The sequence below is a fragment of the Coffea eugenioides genome, chromosome 9 (genome assembly GCF_003713205.1).
Source record: "Coffea eugenioides isolate CCC68of chromosome 9, Ceug_1.0, whole genome shotgun sequence".
NCBI classification, from domain to species: domain Eukaryota; kingdom Viridiplantae; phylum Streptophyta; class Magnoliopsida; order Gentianales; family Rubiaceae; genus Coffea; species Coffea eugenioides.
Window position 1 is genome coordinate 35,336,551 of NC_040043.1, and position 22,848 is coordinate 35,359,398.

Here is a 22,848-nt window from a genome sequence, read left to right on the forward strand (position 1 = left end):
TGCTAATTGTAGGAATTTCGAATGTTAATATATGTGTTAGTTGTGGTTATTTTTATCGTTCTCAAGTTGATTTTCATATTACATAATTTTTCTGCGTTGTTCTTTAATTTCACATAAATTTCTGCATACTTACCTTTCTTTCTTGCATTAGGCATAACTAGGTATGGATCATCGTGGTAGAGGCCGAAGTCGAAGTCGAGGTCGAGGTCGAGGTCGAGGGAGACGAGTTGAACCCCTTCGTGATCAAGGGGGCGATAGAGCGTCGGAAGTGAACCAAAATCGGGGACCCGAGGGCGGGGGCGGAGATCAAATGGCCACCGCTATCAATAGGATAACCGAAGTGCTAGAGCGTTTGACGGACCGTCAAGGTCCTGGACCAGTGCATCAACAACCTGGTGGGCAGGTAGATACTGAAGATAGGGCCTTGGAGAGGTTCCTAAAGTTTGGGCCGCCTAAGTTTCAAGGTGGGCCAGAGCCTGAAATAGCTGAGGGATGGTGGGAGAGAATATCTGATATTTTTGCCACATTGGATTACACTGAGACGCGGAAAGTGACTTTTGCGTCATTTCAATTTGAAGGAGCTGCACGGTCTTGGTGGAATCTAATTAAGGATAAGTGGGATAGAGACCGTACCCCTAGTACTTGGGCAACCTTCACCCGTGAGTTTAATGCCAAATTTCTTCCACCTCTAGTCCAAGAGAAAAGGGAGGATGACTTTATTAAGTGCAAACAAGGGGCCATGAGTGTAGCAGAGTATGAAACCAACTTTACTAAATTAGCCCGATATGCCCCTGACCTGATAGCCACTGAGCAGAGACGCATTAGGAGATTTGTGCAAGGGCTCAATGTGGAGATTCAAGAAGGGCTAGCCACTGCTCAAATTAGCACGTATAGTGATGCCGTAGAGAAAGCTCAGAGGTTTGAGACGGCTAGAGCCCAATCTAGGTCATTCTTTGCTAGGAAAAGGAATGCCCCTAGTGGTAGCAGGGACCCAATTTCTACAAGTGCCCCACCGCCTAAGATGGGTAGAGGAACTGGAGTAGTGAATATCCCTAGTGCATCGAGAGGTGCTTTAGCAAGGGGTGCTGGAGCTAGAGGCCCTGGGGCGAGAGGATCTGGAGTGAGAGGAGGTCAAAGTGGAATGGGACCTCCTAGGAGTGCTCCACAAGGTGTACAAGTGTCAACCCCTCAGATAACCTGTGGTTATTGTGGAAAAGCCAATCATACTGCAAATGAGTGCTGGAGAAAGGATGGCAAGTGCCTCAAGTGTGGAAGTGCTGAGCACCAAATTGCTAATTGTCCTAGGATTTCCGAGAATGGGGGAAGCCAAGGAGGTGCCACAAGTTCTAGGCAAACTGCTTCTGGAGGGAGTCGGCCAAAGGTCCCGGCCAGGGTTTATGCCCTAGATAGTCAACCTGCACCTGACCCTTCGGAGGTAGTCGAAGGTACACTTCCAATCTTTCATCGATTAGCCAAGGTTTTAATTGATCCCGGTGCGACTCATTCGTTTGTTAATCCTGCTTTTATGTGTGGAATTGATGTAAAACCTGTACGATTACCCTATGATTTGGAAGTTAGGACTCCTACGGGTAATAAGAGCATGCTCACTAGTTTAGTGTATAAGGAGTGTGAATTTTGGGTTGGGGAGCGAAAAATGCTAGTTGACTTGGTGAGTTTGGACCTTAAGGGGTATGATGTGATTATAGGAATGGACTTTTTGTCTTACCACCATGCTAAGCTAGATTGTAGAGCTAAAGTGGTGGAATTTTGCATCCCAGGTGAGGCAACTCTCAAGCTAGATGTAAGGGGTAGATTAGCTTCGTCTGCTTTGATTTCAGGGATTCGAGCTAGGAAAATGCTTCACAAGGGAGCCCAGGGTTTCTTAGCTTTCTTAATTAACGCCCCTAGTGATCAAGTGAAATTAGAAGATGTACCAATCGTGCAAGATTTTCCCGACGTCTTCCCGGAAGAATTAACATCTCTGCCACCTGAAAGGGAGATAGAGTTTAAGATTGATTTGGTTCCAGGAGTAGCCCCAATTTCAAAAACTCCTTATAGAATGGCTCCTGCGGAGTTGAAAGAACTAGAGATCCAGTTGCAGGACCTACTAGAAAGAGGTTTTATTAAGGAAAGTGACTCACCGTGGGGAGCTCCAGTTTTGTTTGTAAAGAAAAAGGACGGGAGTTTGAGATTGTGCATTGACTATCGAGGTTTGAATGAGGTGACTATTAAGAATAAGTACCCTTTGCCCTTGATTGATGGATTATTTGACCAATTGCAAGGATCGGTGGTGTACTCTAAGTTAGATTTGAGACAAGGGTACTATCAATTGAGGATTAAAAAGGAAGATATACCTAAGACCGCTTTTAATTCTCGATATGGGCACTTTGAGTTTGCGGTAATGCCTTTTGGGTTAACCAATGCCCCAGCTGCTTTCATGGATCTAATGCAGAGAATCTTTAAGAAATATCTGGACCAATTTGTGGTGGTATTCATAGATGATATTCTAGTATATTCTAAGACCCGAGAGGATCACGCCAAGCACTTGGAGATAGTTTTACAAGTGTTGAGGGAACACAAGCTTTACGCTAAGTTCAGTAAGTGTGAATTTTGGCTGGAAGAAATTTCTTTTCTGGGTCATAGAATTTCTAAGAATGGAATTGCAGTGGATCCAACTAAAGTGGAGGCAGTTACTTTGTGGAAACAACCAGAGAATCCAACTGAAATTAGAAGTTTCTTGGGATTGGCAGGTTATTACCGTCGTTTTATAAAAGATTTCTCAAAAATTGCTGGGCCAATGACGGAGTTAACTAAGAAAAACCATAAGTTCATTTGGAGCCCTAAATGTGAAGCAAGCTTTCAAGAATTGAAGAGGCGATTGACTACGGCTCCAGTGTTAGCCCTACCTGAGGGAGTTGATGGGTATGTAGTATATTCCGATGCTTCTAAAGAAGGGTTAGGCTGTGTTTTAATGCAAAAGGGAAAAGTTGTGGCCTATGCTTCTAGGAAATTGAAACCCCATGAGATGAATTACCCGACCCATGACCTAGAGTTAGCCGCTGTTATTTTTGCTTTGAAGAAGTGGAGACATTACTTGTATGGGGTGACATTTGAGGTATTCACCGACCATAAGAGCCTTAAGTACTTGTTTTCACAAAAGGAGTTGAACTTGCGACAGAGGCGTTGGGTAGAATTTCTTGAGGATTATGATTGTTCAATCAATTATCACCCTGGGAAAGCAAATGTGGTTGCAGATGCACTAAGTAGAAGGGCTCAAGTAGCGGGTCTAATGGTGAGAGAATGGGATATGTTAGAAGAAGCGAGTGGTTGGAATCCTCGTTTAGAAAAGTTGAAAATCTTGTTTGGAAATCTATCCTTAAAATCCCCTTTGTTAGAAAGAATTAAGGAGGCTCAAAGGAAGGATCCGGTAGTACAAGGTTATTTGGAGAGAGTGGGAAAGGAGGAAACCCTAGATTTTAAACTAGGACCTGAAGGCATTTTGAGATTTAGGAATCGAATAGTAGTACCTAGTGAAGAGGGTTTGAAAAGAGAAATTCTAGAGGAGTCACATCGGTCCAAGTATACTATTCACCCTGGAGTTAACAAGATGTATCAGGATGTGAAAGGGCTTTATTGGTGGGATGGCTTAAAAAGGGATGTGGCGAAATTTGTACAGACTTGCCTAGTGTGTCAGCAGGTTAAGGCAGAATATCAAAAGCCTTCTGGTTTGTTACAACCTTTAGAAATCCCTGAGTGGAAATGGGAGCATATTACCATGGATTTTGTGACGGGTTTACCTAGAAGTCAAAGGGGACATGATGCGGTTTGGGTGATAGTGGATAGGCTTACAAAATCTGCACATTTCTTACCGGTGAATATGAGTTACTCTTTGGAGAAATTAGCCAAGTTGTACACAGAAGAAATTATGAGATTGCATGGGATTCCTGTAAGTATAGTCTCCGATCGAGACCCTAGATTCGTTTCCCGCTTTTGGCAGAAATTTCAGGAAACTTTGGGGACTAAATTGAAGTTGAGCACTGCATATCATCCACAAACAGATGGACAGTCGGAGAGGACCATACAAACCCTCGAGGACATGTTAAGATCCTGTATATTAGATTTCGGAGGGAGTTGGAGCCAGTACATGACGTTGGCAGAGTTTGCTTATAATAACAGTTATCAGGCTTCAATCCAAATGGCACCGTATGAGGCGCTTTATGGTAGAAGGTGTCGATCCCCTATTCATTGGGATGAAGTAGGAGAGAAGAGAGTTTTAGACCCGACAGCTATTCCATGGATCGAAGAAGCTTATGAGAAGGTTAAGCTGGTTAGGGAGAGACTTCAAACTGTTCAAAGTCGGCAGAAGAGTTACGCAGATCACCGAAGAAAAGACTTAGAATTTGAAGTAGGAGATAAAGTCTTTCTAAGAGTAAAACCTATGAAAGGAGGGGTAATATCCAAGAAGGGAAAGAAATTAAAGCCGAGGTACATTGGACCCTTTGAAGTTCTTAAACGAGTTGGAAAAGTGGCTTATCAGCTGGATTTACCTTCTAGCATGAGCAGGATTCATAATGTCTTCCACGTATCTATACTCAAGAAATATCATCCCGACCCAAGTCATGTGATTCAATTAGATGACGTTGAAGTAGACGAGTCTTTGACTTATGAGGAGCGACCAGTTAAGATTTTGGACCGAGAAATTAAAGAATTGAGAAATAAGAAGATTGCCTTAGTCAAAGTCTTGTGGAGAAATCACGACGTCGAGGAGGCAACTTGGGAGGTTGAGAAGGACATGAAGGACCAATACCCAGAGTTATTCGCTTGAACAGGTAAGAATTTTGAGGACAAAATTCTTTTAAGGGGGGAAGGATGTGAGGATCTCAAAATTTCATTAATTTCTGAAAATTAAAATAAATATTATTTAAACTTTGAAAATTATTAAATAATATGAATTTATATTTAAAAATGTGTATTTATATTATTAATGATGTTTTCACTTATATAAATGTTATATTTTAATTTACATGAATTTTCAAAATTTATTTGACGGTTCGCGTTCGGCTAAACATTAAGTTGGATTTTCGCACTCCCATACGCAATATAGCTCTAAGTTGAACTGTATGATATGTAGATGTTATAAAAATGTATAATTCAGTTGAGAAAATGCTAGGTGAGGAATTTCTACCAGTAGATAAAATTCTCGCGCGTAAACGCGATTCAATTCAAAATTTTCCCACCATTAATGGCATGCCCAAAAAGTCTTCAAACCTATACTCTAGCTTACCTTCATTTTCAACCCATCTTATCACCAACTACCAGCCGTTTCTCTTCTCTTCAAGCTCGATCATCTGTTGCAAGAAGAGCTAAGAGCCACGGTCATTCCCAGCTTCCAACAGCCCTCCATCTTCAACCATTCCCAAACCCAACGTTCACCTTCCATTTCCAGCTTCCACCTCCATTCTTGGCTGCTGTCTCGACCGAGCAAGGAGGAGGAAGATCGCTGCTGCTGCTGCCGGCGTTGTGTTGGACCAGGGGAGAAGGAGAAACCAGCTGCCATTTTTCTTTCCTCCAACCACAGAACCTTCCAAGCTGACTCAAAACCCCAGACCCAAGCTTCTCTTCACCTCAACGTTTGCTGCTGGGTTGTTGCTGTGGGTGGTCTGACCGAGAGAAAAACAGAGTGCAAGGGGTGCCGACTGACCTCAGTGATTCTAGGAGCGAACTTGGGGAACTAGGCACTTCATTTAGCTAGTAAACAACCACCAAAGGTAACCCAAAAACTTCCGCTTCATCCCCTTAGCCAAAATTTCAGATTTGTTACAGCTTTTGGTTCTTGAAGTTTTAGCTTGTCTTGGTGAAACATGTTGGGTTGCTGATCCTCTAAGCTAATGATTGATGAAGCTAGAGGTGTTTTATGTGCTATATGTATGTTTTGAGGTGGTTAAATGTTGGAAAATTTTTTTTAGAATGAAGCTGGGGTGCTGCCGAGAGAAAGGAAAATTTTCCAGATTTGTACCTGTTGATGTTTTGCATTTTTTGCTTAGGTAATGAACTGGATTGCTTGTTGGGAGGTTGGACTATTTGGTTGTGATTGTTATGGACTTAAAATATGAGTTATAAGTTGAAGATGGTTGAGCAAAAAGAGGAGAAAATTCTGCTCTGCTAAACCGAACCAGCAGGCCTGTTTTTCTTCCATTCTTTACCCGAATTTTTGAGCTGGATTTTGTGAAGTTATTGAGCTATTTAAATCATATATACGTTCACCTATATGTGTAGAGTAGTTTTGGTGAAAATGCAGCTTTGGTACAATGGGAAATTTCCTTGAAAAACCAAAGAGAAAAATGCCCCTTGAGCTGTCCGAAAAATTCTGGAAATTTCCAGATTTTTGGGCGAATTTGGGGTTTGGTTTTGACACGTTTTTGAACCATTTGAGCTGTAAATATGTTGACCTATATGTGAAGTATTGTTTGGGTAAAAATGTAGTCTTTGAGTAGTTGAAAAATCTTCGACAAATGGAAGAGGAAATGGACTTCTTGTACCAAATGCACTTGGAAATTTTTCCAGCTTTGCATGAGACATGTTAAATAATTTTCACGTTAACATGAACCCAATTTGACTTGTGTTTAGTTAAGGGGTGTGTATAGCTCAATTTGGGACAAAAATCTAGTAGAGTTTACGTTCAAAAAGTGGACCAAAATTTTATTCTTCACGACGCTACCCAAAACAGAAATTTTGTTTGAAATTAGAAATGATTTTTGACGTTTGGATTTCGTTTTGGTTAACTGTGGACTAAATTGTCCCGAAAATGTTTTCTAGCATTAACCTTCGTTACTAGGTCCACTTCGAGTCAATAACCTTGAATTTTATTAGACCAAATGTCCTATTTCGAGAAATATGCCAAATTTGGAAATTTTCTTGAAAACTCAAGTTTTTGCCTTCATGAAAATCCTTGAACCAAGTTGGTCAATGGAATTTAGCAAACTTAAGGAGTTTTCTATTTTATAGAAATTTCAACGACTAGTTTTACTTGGTTTATATGATTTCCTCTTAAAGGAATTTCCCAAGATATTTTTGGGGAAAATTAGAGGGGAAAATTCTTCTAAATAGTCAAATATGATTCTTCTCAACTTGTGACACCAAAGTGGTGTTAATTGCTTATATGACTCTAGAACTTGGTTATTGGAATATTTGACGAATTTAGCAAGTTTTTGGTTTTAAAGAAACCTTAAAATTTAATTTCACTCGAAATTGTGGATTTCACTTTGAGAAATCAATTAATGCTAGGTTGGGATTTTTGAGTGAAATTAAATGCTAGTTGACTCGAGTTAAATTCACCAACTCAAAAGTGGAAATTTATGTGAATTATTTGTATGATTTTAGGAGTTGGTGAAGAGCACAATCTCGATCAAAGTTTGCAATTCTAGACTCTTCACTTGAGGTGAGTGTCTCTTGCATGAATCGTGTTTAACTGCTAGTTGAACTACTTGTTAAAAGTACTTGCTAGAGATATCATGAAATGTTATATGCTATGTGATTTCGTGAAATATCACAAGTACAAGTGTTGCAATGTCGATTGGAGCGGGGTCTCGTCGACTAAATAAACCAAACGGATGTACGTACCACGCTCTATTAGAGTGGGAGGTACCTCTCTGCCGTCTTGGTAAAAGTGCTTGCAAAAAATTCGTGTTGGAGTCGGGCCCGAAAATAAGGGGAAAGTCGTTGCTAGGAGACGTGTAGATTAGGGAAAATGTCTACATGGAGATTAGGTAGTGAAAGTTGACGGAGTGTCAACTACTATATATTACCTGATCAAGTGCGAGGACTTTGGCTCCTGAGAGCCCCGTATCCTTTTCTTGCCATGTTACTTCGTTTTTCCTAAATTGTTAATTGCTTACTCGTCCATTTGTACTTGTTAAATTGCCCTATGTGAATTGCATGTTTCGAGGCGTCACTGAGCTATTGGCTCATCCCTTCCAATTTGTTTTCCTTGACAGGTTCTGTAATGCATGAAGTCTTGGAGAACTAGAAAAGAAATGTTATATTTTGAATGCCCACTTTTGTAATCGTACTTTGGGAGATACTTTAATATCTTTTGGATGATTTTCTTGTGCCTTTGGGAAAATGTGAATCCTGTGGTGCTTCTGTGCCCTGAGTTAGGAACTTTAAATTGTATATTAAGTATTTTAAACTCGATGTTTTCGTTGGTACTTGGAATTGTATTTTCGGGCTGTATAAGTTGAATTGTATGATTTATTTAAGTACTTAGCATGCTCGAGAGTAAGGTTTATTTTCAATTTATGTTTGGTGATATTAGTTGCTAGAGTGAGTGAGTCCTGGCGAGAGTTAGGCAGGCGACCCGCCAACCCTTTGGTTCGCCTTAGGGGGAAGTGGGGCCGTCACAGTAGAGAGTTACTTGCCAAACATTGAAGTCATCATTACAAACAAATAGACATGTGTGCACACATGCACACTTTTTTGCCTCTTCTCATGAACTTATATAAAACTATATGAAAATGCAATGCTACTCATGGTATAATGCATATGCTACCTATTTTTAGGGTCTTGCATGGTGAAAACTTCAAATTTCTCTTGAATTACTAGAGTTTGGATTGTCTTTAATTGCTTTTTGGTAATGTTCCTTAAATATTAAAATAGTTTTCATGCTTTTTTTTTTATTTTTTTCCCTCCACGTAACAAGGTTTGGCGATGAAAAATCACGCTCTTGATCTGATAACTGTCAGTAGTCCTTATGTTTTCTGTAATTTATGGTTTGAAATTGTGGTTATTAGCTTTCTTGATTGATCACACTATTTCAGATTATTGTAGTAAGACTCAAAACTAGTTGCTCTAAAGAATGCCATGAAAAATTGCACAAAAGCATTGCGAGTAATCGAAGGTGTGAGACTTAAAGTCACAATGCGTGCATTTCTTTAATGGTAATCAGCTTCATATGATCATTACCACTCGAGAATGCCGACACCGCCACCAATATCATATCCATGTGATTTGGGGATTACGAGAATTTTACTCACTACTTCAATGATTACAGTACAATTGTTTGCATTGTTATGCAAGATACAAGAGAATATTATGTGCTTTTAGAGTTACCTGTGGAGGACTACAAGACATAACCTTTCGTCTCCATAGTCAAATTTGATTCTATGTGTTATTCTTTTAAATTTTAGATATTTGAGATTTCCTTTCTTGCAAGTGCTTAAATTGTCCAGGATGTTGAAATTGATTCACGTTCTATGTTAGTTGTAATTGTTCGGTTATTGGATTTACTTTGTGAATTTCGTTGATTGTCTGATTTTGAAGTTAATTATACCTTATAGATTCATTTGGAAGTGTATTTGGATGTGAATATTAGAATTTGAAATGAATGGATTTCAAATATCCTTTTAAACTACCTTGTGTGGCTAACTCTTCCATAAAGAGAGTTTCGCCATCAACCAAAGAAGTTTAGGGGTTAAATATTGATATTAAACTTTTCCTTTCTTCTTCAAATTGAAAAGTACTATACTTTAAATTTATTAAGAACAGCATTTCTCCCTTGCTCTCTCAATAAAGGGTTCAATCAATGGTGACCAATAATACTATCTCACATTCATTAATTGCATATTACTTTGGGGTTATATCACTATGAATAAAAATTAATTGGAGTAACCAAAACCTCATTTGTTCACCATTCCCCCTTTTTTGTGATTTCTTCTCGTAGTTAGTGTTCTGAAAATCGAGGACCAGCCAATTCAAATTGTAGCACATATTCAGTTCACTGGTCAATTTAGAAAATCAATTGAACCAATCAAATCCAATCAATCGTTCAGAAGTGATGAAAATCATATTTTTGAGCCTCTTCATACTAAATTTTCTTTTTAAAAAATTTAAAGTCATCCAATTTATGTAAAGAAAAAAAGAATAAAAATAGAAAAACATTTGAACTAAGTTGAAACGGTTTGAACTATAAATCAAAAGTTCATCCAATTCACTTAACGGTCCAAGTTTAAAAACTTTGCTTATATACTGCTTTTGATTAGAAACATTGTTTGTACTGCTTATACAGTCCAAGTTTTTTATTCCTGCCTTCATTCTTCGGTCTTAAATTGCCGAATACTTACCTTTTGATTAAATGTTGATACTTATCTATCCTTCCTTATTTTGTGACTACGTATTCTTTTCTAGCCTTACTTTAACACTCTTCTACAAATTTCCTGCTCCTTTTGTCTTATTTTTTTTAATATATTCTTGCTTATACTACTTTTCTCTTCCATAGTTTTGTCCATTCTTTTTTCTAAAAGTTTTTCAATTTTGTGAAACAAAAGTGAAACTAACTTTGTTGTTAATTGTTAATAAAATGATAATACATTCAAAACTTATATAAGTCATATTTAATGACGGGTTACAACTAGAAAAGATTAAGAGAACATCACATATTTTCTTGAAAGAGACTCATGTTTTACTCTTTTGTGATGATTTATATATAATTTCTATATAAAAAGTTAAATGGGTCAAATTGGGTTAAAACACAACTAGACATGTTAGTAAATAGGTTTTGATATGAACACACCACAAAAACAAAAACTACAAGAAATTTGGCCTTTTGTGCCAACAAAAAGTCGTCACTAAAAATAAAAAAGTCGTCATTATACGAATATAATAACGACTTTTTCCATTGTCACATGGTTATCATTGATTTTATGTCACAAATAAGTCTATGTGACAACTCTTTGAAAGTCGTCACAAAATCTTGTTATTCAGTAATGAGGACAAAGTCGACGACTTTTCTTGTCATTGTTTCACATATTTGTTGTCATAAATGTAGAAAAAGTCATCACAAATTTGAAGTCTATAGTGACGACTTGGGCTTGTTACTATCAGTCCTAGTATTCAGTGACAAGAATAGTCGTCACTTAGTGACCTTGCATATTAATGACAACCTTTCGAAGGTTGTCACTGATCTTTGTCTTGAAGAGCTGCAATTGATCATTACAAATTTAGCATTGTCACGGCATTTTCAACAATTATAGCAGAACATTCAATTTGACAATAGGCTTAGTGAACTTGCAAATCAGTGACCACCTTTGAAGGTCGTCACTGAGTATTGTTTTCAAGAGTTGAAATTGACCATTATAAATATTGCATTGCCATGGCATTTTCAACAATTATAGCAGAACATTCAATTTGACAAAGGGTAAAATCAATGTTGAATAAAGCCACAAATTCATATATATGGCCATAAACATCTGTAAATTCATCAAAACAAAAGTAAATCACAAATGTTTGGTCCCAAATCCCACATAATCAGTTCAAGCAGTAATAGCCAATATATCGTAGGATAAAACCCAACACATATTCTTCCCAAAAGATAGAGTACTAGATTTCTAAACTAAAGCATAACCTGCAACACCAATGTTAGACTTCAACCATCTCTATCATCATATCCAACAGCCTCCTCATGATCAATATGAAGCTAAACTGCATTGAAAATAAACTATTAAATGCATTAGAATAAACTTTAGCCAGAAAATATACTATTACAACCTTACACTACTGAATTTGAATGAATAGTCATACAAAACAAGACTTCCTTCACCATCATCTTCCCTGCTAAACCAATTTTCCCCCATTGTGCAGTGCCTATGTCATTGAGCATATGATTTAAGTCCTCATTGTCAATATCCCCTTCTTCATCACCGCCCTAATTACTATCCTCTCTAATTTCATGTCGAGATTGTTCACCATGGTGTATCCATCTGGTATAACTTTTTCGAACTTCAAGCGTAAATAAGTGGTCCTCCACCACACTTTTTGTATGGTTACAAAAGTTATTGCATTGTTTAAAGGGCATGCTATCATAAGATGTTCTAACTTTCAAGAATATGCGAATTTTAGGAAAGCAGCCACCCCAAGTTTATAAGACTCATCCTTTCTATTATCCAGTTTCATTCAATTTTTGTCCATGTCCTAGAGTTTCAAACCCAGAACATAAGTCACAAATATTTAACTATACATTACAACCAAAAATAAGCATGACATTTTCACATGATTATTTATAATTGATGTGAATCTGTATAATAAGATAGTAAAAAAGCATGTGACATAGTCATATCCTTAAAACCTTTGATCGAGAGTATAATAAGATAGAACTAGTGGGGTAAATGGAAAAAAAAGGCTAAGGATCTGTTGTATTTAAAAACGCATAATTTTGCTAACTTAGACAATAGTCCATGAATTTCATTTGAAAGGAATAAGGAATGGAATTATTAAGTGGCAGCAACCATGAATCTGTTAGTGTTGTTCTAGTTGCATCCTTTAAAAGAGAGAGCGACAAGTGATCAGACACGGGTCGGTGGAAGTGTGTCATCTGATTTGGTTTGAGTTTCCATTGATTCTTTAGCTTTTAGTCACTATACCAAGAATGCCTAGTGATTAATTGGTTGTCCAAGTGTACTGGACAAAGGCAAGAAGCTAAGAACTATTAAAAAAAAGTCACTATGATGGATAGAATTGATTTATTGGTCGAGAATGAAATCAGAATTGGAACAGGTTTCTAATTAGATTATGCGTTTGTTAACAACAACTGATTGACTTTTCCATTTAATCAACAAGGGAAAAAGCAGAAACCATCTAGAAAAAACTCATGTTCAATAAGGAAAAACAATATATTAAAGCATAGTTTAAAGAAGTTACCTAACAAGTAATGAAAAATCAGAAGAATAGTGTCAATCTTGGTCCCTAACTTTTGATGTTTACAAAATAATTGGATGATACTAATATCTCTTCAAGAAATTCTTTCAACTATGAAGCAAATCTGATTCAAAGATCAAGTGTAATTAAAAGATACAAAGGAAGCTGAAAGCTGTCGGACGCATGTGAAGACAGGACCGGACGTCCAATAATGTGTGCAACACTTCGGACGCATAAAGAACCCCATCACCGGACGTCCGAAAGAATTAAGACATTCCACCTAGCTCACTGACTTCTTTCGGATGCAAGTATCAGAGATACTGGACGTCCGATAAACTGTGCAGCACTTCGGACGCAAAGCATCAGAGACACCAGACGTCCGAAAGAACTGAAGAAGATTTTTCAAATTCACCATCTACTTTCGGACGCAAGTATCAGAGACACCGGACGTCCGAAAGATTTGAAAAAGATTTCTCAAACTCACTACCTGCTGTCGGACGCAAGTAACGAGAGTACCGGACGTCCGATACTCTCAACGGCTAATTGACTCTTCAGTTGCTTTCTATCCGTTAAAAGCATTAATGAGGCACTTTTTGATCTCATATAAATAGTGCATGCTCAACCACTTTGAAAGAAGTTTTTGCACATTGAGAATACAAGAGATCAAGAGTACTTTTAGTGAGAAAATACTATTCAAAGAAGATTTGTACTCTTAGTTGTGTGAAATTCGTATAAACTTTTCTTGTGTGAGAAAATTACTTCAATAGTGTAGATTTGTGAGGTTTATCAAGAGTGATAGTAAAACTTCCTAACTTGACCAAATGTAGCTTGGAGCAAGGAGGAAATGATCCTTCCTTTGTATACAAAGATTGGGTGTATTTCATCAATTTGAAGAAACTTGATCTATAAAGTGATATCCAAGTTCAAGAGAAGTTTAGTAATCAAATTGGTTTGCTATTCTTTCCTTATTACTTACTATATTGTGAATCTTAATTGCTTATCTCTTCTACTCTCAAACAATCTTACTTACTAATTGTTCCTTTGAGTGATCACCTAGAAAAGAGGGTAAATTTCAAATTGAACAAAAAAAAAAGTGTCTCATAACTTGATTAGTTTTTAAATAACCTAATTCACCCCTCTCTTAAATTGTCTTCGATCCTTACAATTGGTATCAGAGATTGGTCTTCTAGAGATTAAACTCAAGCGGCTTTGGAGTAAAATGACTGTGATACCCCGACTTCTTTAAACCCTAAATTCTAATCAAAAGAAAAAAAATCTAGTTTACTTGTAACTAACTGATTTTCTTAAATTTCTCATTTTTAATCGAAACCCTAATTGTAATCAATGGAATTGTAAAATCCTGCACATTTTTCTTAAAATTCCTTTTATTTGAAAATTATTATTTTCTAATGGCCCTACTACTCAATCACCCTACAATAAGTGCAAATGAACCTAGAAAGTAGGGTTTCACTTTTCGTTTTCAAGTTAGAGCGAATTAGGGTTTTCACGTTTTTTCATAGTGTGACTATTCGGTACGGAGTGAGGATCAAATTTTGTAGATAAGAGTGAATTTTGGATGAGAAAATATTATATGATTTGAAGTGATAATAATAAATTAGTGATTAGAAGGTAAAAACCCTAGTATACGTGATTTAATAAAAAACGGCTCGAACCGACGGGTATCGATCACTACCGATTGAACCCACCACTTGACCACCACATACCCTTGATATTTTTACAAAATATCCCCCTCATCCTCAGCCATATAACCGAAATATGTGGCCAAAATGCAAGGAAAAGAAAATAAAATTTTAGTTGGTTTTGGTGATGACAAGTGTCAACCACCTATGGTTCATTGACCAACCCTTTTGTCTTGCCTTCTTATCTCTCATTTCAGCTCATTTCCCTCATTTTCTTTCTATTTTGGCCGAGAGCAAGGAGAGGCAAAAGAGTGAGGAGAGTTTTCAATCTTCTACCTTGAATCCAACCTTTTGAGTGCAACCAAGAAAAACTAAACCGATTAATCACTAATTTGGAAGTTTGGGAAGTTTAAGGAACCAAAAAAATCAAGGAGAGATGGAGGATCATTCTTGCAAACTCTTGTCTTGAGGTATAATGGCTGATCAACCTTTCTTTCTCCATTAATCATGATTAAGTTGGGTATTAATGTTAGTATTGTGGTTGTGATGCTTGTTCCAAGTGATTTTGATGATTAGATGGATGACTTTTGAGTTAGGATTTCTTGTGGGTTAGGTGTTATATGATGTGTATATATGGTATATATATCTTGTAAAGGAGATGGTAGTGGTAGTTTCAAGGTAAAAATGTGAAGTATAGCTTGAATATAACGAAATTCCAGATTTCTGGAAATTGTAGCTTCAATTCTGCCCGATTCCATTTCATCATGTTAGAAGCCGAATTAGGCTTAGTACAAAACATAAAAGCTGTAGACAATGACATTTTATGGTTACCTACAAAAGTTTAACTCAATCGGAGCAACGTAACCTGTGAAAAGATGAAAATACCCTGACTGCCCTAGGAGTAAAATCAGCGGACAGTTTTGACAGTACACTAAGTTGGTTGCATTTGTCCACCTAGATACGTACTGAACTAGCTTTTAGCCAAAACATAAAAGTTTTAGTGCTTTGTCTTAGCTTTTCAACACTTCCAAGAACGTCTTAAACGGACTTTCGTAGCTTGAGATATGGCCATTTGAAGGTAGTGCGGTTAACTGGTCTATTAGTAGGAGTTTGGTTCTGTGAATTGGGAATTTGACTGGGTTACACTAGAAATTGGACTAAGTGATCTTCATCAAAGTTGTAGAATTCTGCCTTAGCTTCGAAACGGTATAAGTTGCACCTCAACCCTCGGTTGTGTCCGTTACGCAAAACCACGTCAAATCTGTCTTTTGCTAGACTTCATTTCCGCACATGTCGTTAGCTTGATTTTTATACTTGTATTACCTTAAGCCTACTGAACGGCTATTGAAATGAGTTTGTTTTGTGTGTAACTTTGGGTTTGATTGAGGAAAAGAATGAAGTCATAAATGGCTAGAAATAGGAAAATACAGAGGGCATGCTGCCCAAATTTACGCTCGAGGGCTAGAGAATATACTTGCGACTTGAGTAAAGTTGGTAAATGAATATCACTTGAACCATCTAGGATATTTGCATCTTCTTTTATCGAGATATATCAGTGAGGATTTGGCCGAACTTGTACCCTTGAGAAATACAATCATGACTACTAGGAATACGTTTTCCTTGTACTTTCGACTCAAATGGCATTTCCAAGTATAAATGTTACAAAGTTATATAGTTTGAAAAGCGAGTGAGCGTTTAAGTTGTGTCCGTTACGCAAAACCACGTCAAATCTGTCTTTTGCTAGACTTCATTTCCGCACATGTCGTTAGCTTGATTTTTGTACTTGTATTACCTTGAGCCTATTGAACGGCTATTGAAATGAGTTTTTTTATGTGTAGCTTTGGGTTTGATTGAGGAAACGAATGAAGCCATAAATGGCTGAAAATAGGAAAATACAAAGTGCATGCTGCCCAAATTTACGCTCGAGGGCTAGAGAATATACTTGCGACTTGAGTAAAGTTGGTAAATGAATATCACTTGAACCATTTAGGATATTTGCATCTTCTTTTATCGAGGTATATCAGTGAGGATTTGGCCGAACTTGTACCCTTGAGAAATACAATCATGACTACTAGGAATACGTTTTCCTTGTACTTTCGACTCAAATGGCATTTTCAAGCATAAATGTTACAAAGTTATATAGTTTGAAAAGCGAGCGAGTGTTTCACGAATATTCTCCAAGTGAATTTTCATTTCTTGATTCTTATTGAACGAAACGTCCAAGTTTCGAATCTTAGTCATTTTTCAAAGTTCTTAAACAAGAGTTTTAAAGCAGATTTGGACTCCAAACCCGGAGTACAACCCAGACACGATCACTAGTGGTACTACTTTTGGTGAGTGCTTCCAAATACCTGATTGAACTGGACACTTGTTTCCAATACTTGATTAATATGATTAAATGATATATGATTGGTTTGATCGGGTAAGAGTGTACTTTATCGCACTTGCCCTTATTTGATATATATACTTTTTTATTGTTGAAATTGATTTAAGATACTTGTTTATGATGTGCGCACTTCCTGAAATTTCAGAAATCCTGCGGCAAGTTACTCGAGTCGAGCCGGCAAGAGATTGGTCGATTGGGTAATGAACCCTGGGTCTCTTGTTTGTCGAGTGGAGTGATATCTCCTCGACTAATCGGTATACTCGAGTATTACCACCCGTGTTTATTAAGGATTTTGGGCCCAGTAGGGGGTTTGAATGGTGGACGGAGAGTAGTGTAAGTTGTGCTCTACTGGATTGGTTCCTTTACTTGAAAGTTGACAGAGTGTCAACTATTACGTGATCAAACTCCTGATGATGAAATAGGAAGTTGGCTCCTGAGAGCCATCCGTATCCTTATACTTTGGAATGATTATTATTTATTGGATTATTGTTTCTTCTGAAAACTTTTATACTCGCTCATTTTGAAATTGCTACTTGAAGTGTTATTGCTCACTTTTATGAACTCTTCATACTCGTTACTTTGCTATATCGAAAACTTGTACTTATAAATAATGGTCAATTTGCTATTTGGAACCTCACTAGACTTTTAGCTCATTCCACGCCATTTATTTTCCTTACAGGGGTACGAGCGAGGCGTGAGACGTGTACAGACTAGCGTAGTCTAGTTGTTTTGAATTTTGTAATTCTACTCGCACTAGTCGCTCAATTAGGGTTGAATGTACTGAGAATTTAAAACTTTTGATGTATTTGGAACTGTATGGATTGTTGAGATAAAAATGAATGTATTCGTATGTTCCAAACTTGGAAACCGTTATTTCGTTTATTATTGAGGTTGCACCTTATTTTAATTGATACGAGTGAGTGAGTCCTGGCGAGAGTTGGGCAGGCGGTCGGCTAAACCCTAGGATACGCCCAAGGGGAGGTGGGGCCGTCACAATGACAACCAACAATGACATATTTTTTGAAGGACAATCTGTCACTAGACCCCCAATGTTTAATGGATCCAATTACGTGAGTTGGAAGGAAAGAATGATTATCTTCTTGCAATTTATTGATATTGAACTGTGGTTTATTGTTAATGAAGATCCATATGATGTCTCTATAATAGATGAAGTTACTCATAGACTAAAACCAAAAAATAGAAATGAATTGATTGGTGATGATAGAACTCACCTTACCTTAAATGCAAAGGTTATGAATGTGTTGTATAGTGCTTTAGATTCAAATGAATCTATTAGGGTCAAAAGTTATAGATCTGCTAAAGAAATTTGGGACAAATTGAGAGAAATCCATGAAGGGAGTGAGAATGTGAGAGAACAAAAGAAATCTATCTTAGTTACCAAATATGAATCATTTAAGATAGAATCTCATGAAAATATTGACAAAATGTATTGTAAATTCAATGATTTCATTAAGGATTTAGAAGTACTAGAAAAAGGAAACATCCTGCCAGAGAGAAATGTGCTGATCAAACTGAGGAACAGCCAACTACATTGCCCGATATCATTGATGATGAACAGCCAACTGTTGAGCCTTCCACCAGAAAATCACCTAGAGGGACTGAGACACGCAGTGGAAAAAGGAAACGTTCTGCCAGAGAAAAATGCACTGATCAAACTGAGGAACAGCCAACTGCATTGCCCAAGTTCATTGATGATGATGCTAGAGAGAAATTTGAATGGATTTCACAGAAGGGTTTCATCACTCAAAGAACTATTGTCCCCTCTGAATTCCGTAAGTTTGATCTAGAACTAGTCCTTTCACAAAAGGATTTCGAAAAATGGTCTCACATTCTATCCTTGCCAAACACACATTATCCTGATATGTTTTATCAGTTCTTTGCTAACCTTAGGAAGGATAGTTCCCACACTGAACTTGTCTCTCGTGTCAATTTTGTTGACATTACACTCACTCCAGATAGTGTCAATATGGTTTTAAAAACAAAAATTGAAGATGGCTTTAAGGGTAAAATTGTAAACTTTTTCTCCTATGAAGAATTTTCGACTGTTTATCACCATTTTTATCTTGAAAAACTGATGACATACTTTCAAACACAATTTCACACACCTACTGAGGCAAAATTGGAGGATCTCAGTTCTCAAAACTTGATCATCTTTACAATAATTTCAAATCTGTTGGTTCCTACTGATGGTCATAGGACTGATGCCAATAAAATGGAGTTTTACTTGTTTTATTGCTTTGTTGAGAAAATTCGAAATTGACTTTGGTTTTGTCATGTGCAAATTTTTGCTCAAAATAAGCAATGATAGTCATAGGAAACTCTTCTATGAAAAGTTTTTAACTCCAATCTTTACTTATTTCAAAATTTCTTTTACTGGAATATCTCCAAAAGAGGGTACATCGTCCATCTTTTCCAAAACTTACTTTGAAAGAAAAAGCATTAGATTTTTTTATGGTCATTGGTGCTATAAAGAAGCTATTTTGGAGTCCAGGACCAAAAGTCGTCATGAACTCCTGTTACTCCTAGACCTCCCAGAGATCAATCTTAGTATGTTTCACCATTTTTCATCCATCCTAAAAAGCCATCCACTCAGCCTACCTCATCCAATCATGAAGTCATCCCCTTATTTGAGAAATTCAAACAACATATCCTCCTTCTTGAAGATGGTCTAATGATGACCATGACATCTGAGCAACAAGTCACTTTTCTGGACAAAAGAAATCTGGTTGTACCTCCTGTCCAACAAGAGGATGAACATGTGCATCAAAAGGAGCCACGCACTAAGTCAACTCCTGTTCCATAAGTGAGAGAGCCACAAACTGAGTCCACTCCTGAAGTCCATGTCTCAAGTTCTCAACCAACTCCTCATGATCCCTCGACTTCAGACAAAGGCAAGACTCAAGCAACTGAAGCTAGTGATGAAGATGATGAGGAAACTGAAGATGAAATGGATCCTGCTCAGTTTCTAGTATTGGTTTGGTATATTGGATTGGATATTGGTTGATATTGGATATTGATTGAACTTATCTTTGTGACGCCCCCACTTCTCCCTAAGGTGAACCAAAGGGTATCCGCGGGACGTCTGCCCAACTCTCGCCAGGATTCAGCACAAATTCAGTCCAAACTTAAACTCTTATACTAATAATGAAAGTCGGAATAAAGGTACGAAGTCATTTCCATATATAAATATTCAATCTTACATCACAAATTCAAAATACAATCACTTTCCGAAAATATACAACTTCTAAATATGTCTAGTCGATTACAATCGAAACCCTAATACAAAAGTGCCTCAAGCCGGCTTTTCCATAACTCCTTCCATTTCGCTTCCTGTTAAGAAAAATAAATCTAATGGGATGAGTTAACGCTCAGTGAGGTTAAGAAAACATGCAAATCACATAGTTCAAGTAGCAATGGCATTTAAGCAAGAATTAAAGCTGTAACATTCAAGTAATTTCACAATTTTCAATTAAACACATTCAATGAGGATACAGGACCTCTCAGGAGCTAAGTTCCACTTGCTTCGCCAAGTCTCGATCGAATACCTTCCCGCGATGACACTCCGTCAACCGGGTTGGCATTTAAATATGTAAAACTCCACTTACTTCACAGTTTCATCCTCCATACACCGTACCGGGCCCGCACTTCAATAAAAGATACTATTACTCGAGTAGGACAAGCGAGATCTCTCAATAGATCAAACTTACAGTTATCTCATAGGTCGAGAAGATTCACTCTAACGACATGCAAAATAGTTCATATACAGTTCAATTACAAGCAGTTCAGTTCAGTTGTTCAATCAGTTAAAAGAAAACGAGTGCGATAAAATATACACTCGACTCAACAGTTATAAACCATTCAGTCCATAAGAAGCAATTCACATAATTGCAACAAATCATGCACTTGACACTCACCAATCAAAATAAGGGAGTAAGTGCTCAAACTAGCGTTTAGACGTCCACTTCGAGATCCTCTTGAAGGTCCCATTGAGCTCCTGAGCAAATAGTAATTAGCTATCACACACTATCGCTTATAAACTCCTTATTAACAAGGAAGATTATACACTTGTACAATACTAAGAAAATATCATGGAAGAGAGTCTTAATTATTCGTAAATCAAGACTCAAAAGTGGGATTTAATAACACAAGAAAAATTGATTTCCGCCATGAAATCAAGTTTAAAATGGTCAATCAATCTCAAAGGATAGGGAAGAGTTTTCAAAAATTCATTTCCCATCTAGTCGGAAAATTTCAGTTTTGCACGTCAAAATTAGAAAAATCAGAACTTGCACTCAATAGGTCCAAAATTGGAAAATTTATACCGTTGAAATCTTGGTTCAAAGTACTAAAAGTTCTTAGAAGACACTTTTCCAAGATTTTAAATGGAAGACATTCAAATTTCAGCTCAAAGTAGCTGCTTTGAACCTATAAGACAGTTTCAGTCTTGTTTTTCGGCTAACTTTGGAAATTCGGTAAAATTCACAAAAAGTGAACTAGCCTCTGAAATTTGTAACACAATACGAGTCCCTAACAAAGTTTCAAACAGGCCAAACGAGACTAAATCTGGAGATTTGAGCATTGAGATATAATAGTCTAAAGTCGGCTGGAATTCGAGCACAAATCAGAAATTTTCCAAATTTGGAAAGCAAATTTTAGGACATCATTTGGGTATCGAAATGGTTTTAGAATAACACCAAATTTAGTACAATTCAACTTCCATATGAGGACTACTCCTCTATCAAATTTCATGTAAAAATTCGTATGGGAAGGTAGTTAACAAAACTACCAAAGTTCAAGAAATTCCCAAATCAAATCTATCTTCTTGCTTTCTTTTCCTTTTCAAACACTTTGCACGATGAAAACAGTCCTATTTTGGTTCATTTGTGAAATCAAGGTCTAAAAAATATTTCATAAGCAATTGATAGTTGGTTGACATCAAAATTTTGAAATAAAACATTTCACAAACAACTAAACCAGTTGGCCAGCAAAAAGAATGGTTTTCCAGCTTTGCCGCAGTTTGAAAATTGAACCATAATTCACTCAATACAACTTGGGATTGAAAATGGTTGGTGGCGTTGGAAACTAGCATTATAAGGCTACATTTCATCAGAACAAATCGTTTTCAAAATCAATTCATAAGTGAGAGAAAATAGAGCCACAAAATGCAGCCTCTACCTTTCTCTCGGATGGACCATCAGAACAGGACAGCAATTTTGCCGAATCACTACGGCTCACTCATTTCGAACTAGAAAGTTAATTTTATACCGTTGAAAAGGTACAAATGTCTAGTTTCAAATTCCGCAAATGGCACTCGATTTTGACATCTATACAAATATATATGTTCGATCAAAGAGATACTGTTCAGACTACCTGAACACGTTTTCCAGGTTTCTTCAATTTTTGAAATCTCAAATTTTGCTCAATCAAATCAAATAATTTTTGGTAGAAACTTTCTACACACCATATACAACATATATACATCAGTTTTACAGTCATTTGAGGATCAAAAATTTGAAATAAAGGCACGGCAATAACAGGACAAATTTCGGTCAGTATCCATGCGCAATTTTCCTTCATCTTTCCCTCATTTTCTATCCATAATCAACTTATCTAAACACATAACAACCACAATCAAGCATTTACACCTCAAGCCCACTACCTTGAAATCACCTCAAGAGCTCTACCTAAAGATTAAAGCAATAAAAATAGATTCCTCAAGTCCTCTACCTAGTTTCATGCTTAGGGTTCAAAACCCATGCATAAACAACCATAGATCTTGTATTAAATGAAGAGATGAGATGAGTTGTTTGTTACCTCCTTAGCTCTTGAAGAACCAGAATTTTTTACCACTGAAACTCCCAAGAATCACCACAAGATGAAGTCCTCTACCAAGATTAAGTAAATCTCCAAGTAGTTTTGAGGTTGTGTGAAAGATTTGAAGTGAAATGGAAGCAAAAATTGAAGTGAAATGGAAAGAGCTCTTCTTCTTCTTCCTTGGAGTGTTTCGGCCGAGCTTGATGAGTGAGGAGAGAGAGTGTTGTGTGTTATGAAGCTTCTTGGAGGAGCTTGAGTGATTTGTGGCAAAAAATGGTGCAAAAGTCAACTAGAAATAGT

General features: G+C 37.1%; 1 protein-coding gene across 1 annotated transcript; it reads left to right on the forward strand.

The window, feature by feature from the left end:
- Positions 1-163: 163 nt before the first annotated feature.
- Positions 164-19,738, forward strand: LOC113782478. The gene is given in 4 exon segments (XM_027328370.1): positions 164-4,829; positions 5,447-5,651; positions 18,196-18,737; positions 19,620-19,738. Coding segments are annotated over 4 exon segments (5,532 nt in total).
- The last annotated feature ends 3,110 nt before the right edge of the window (positions 19,739-22,848 follow it).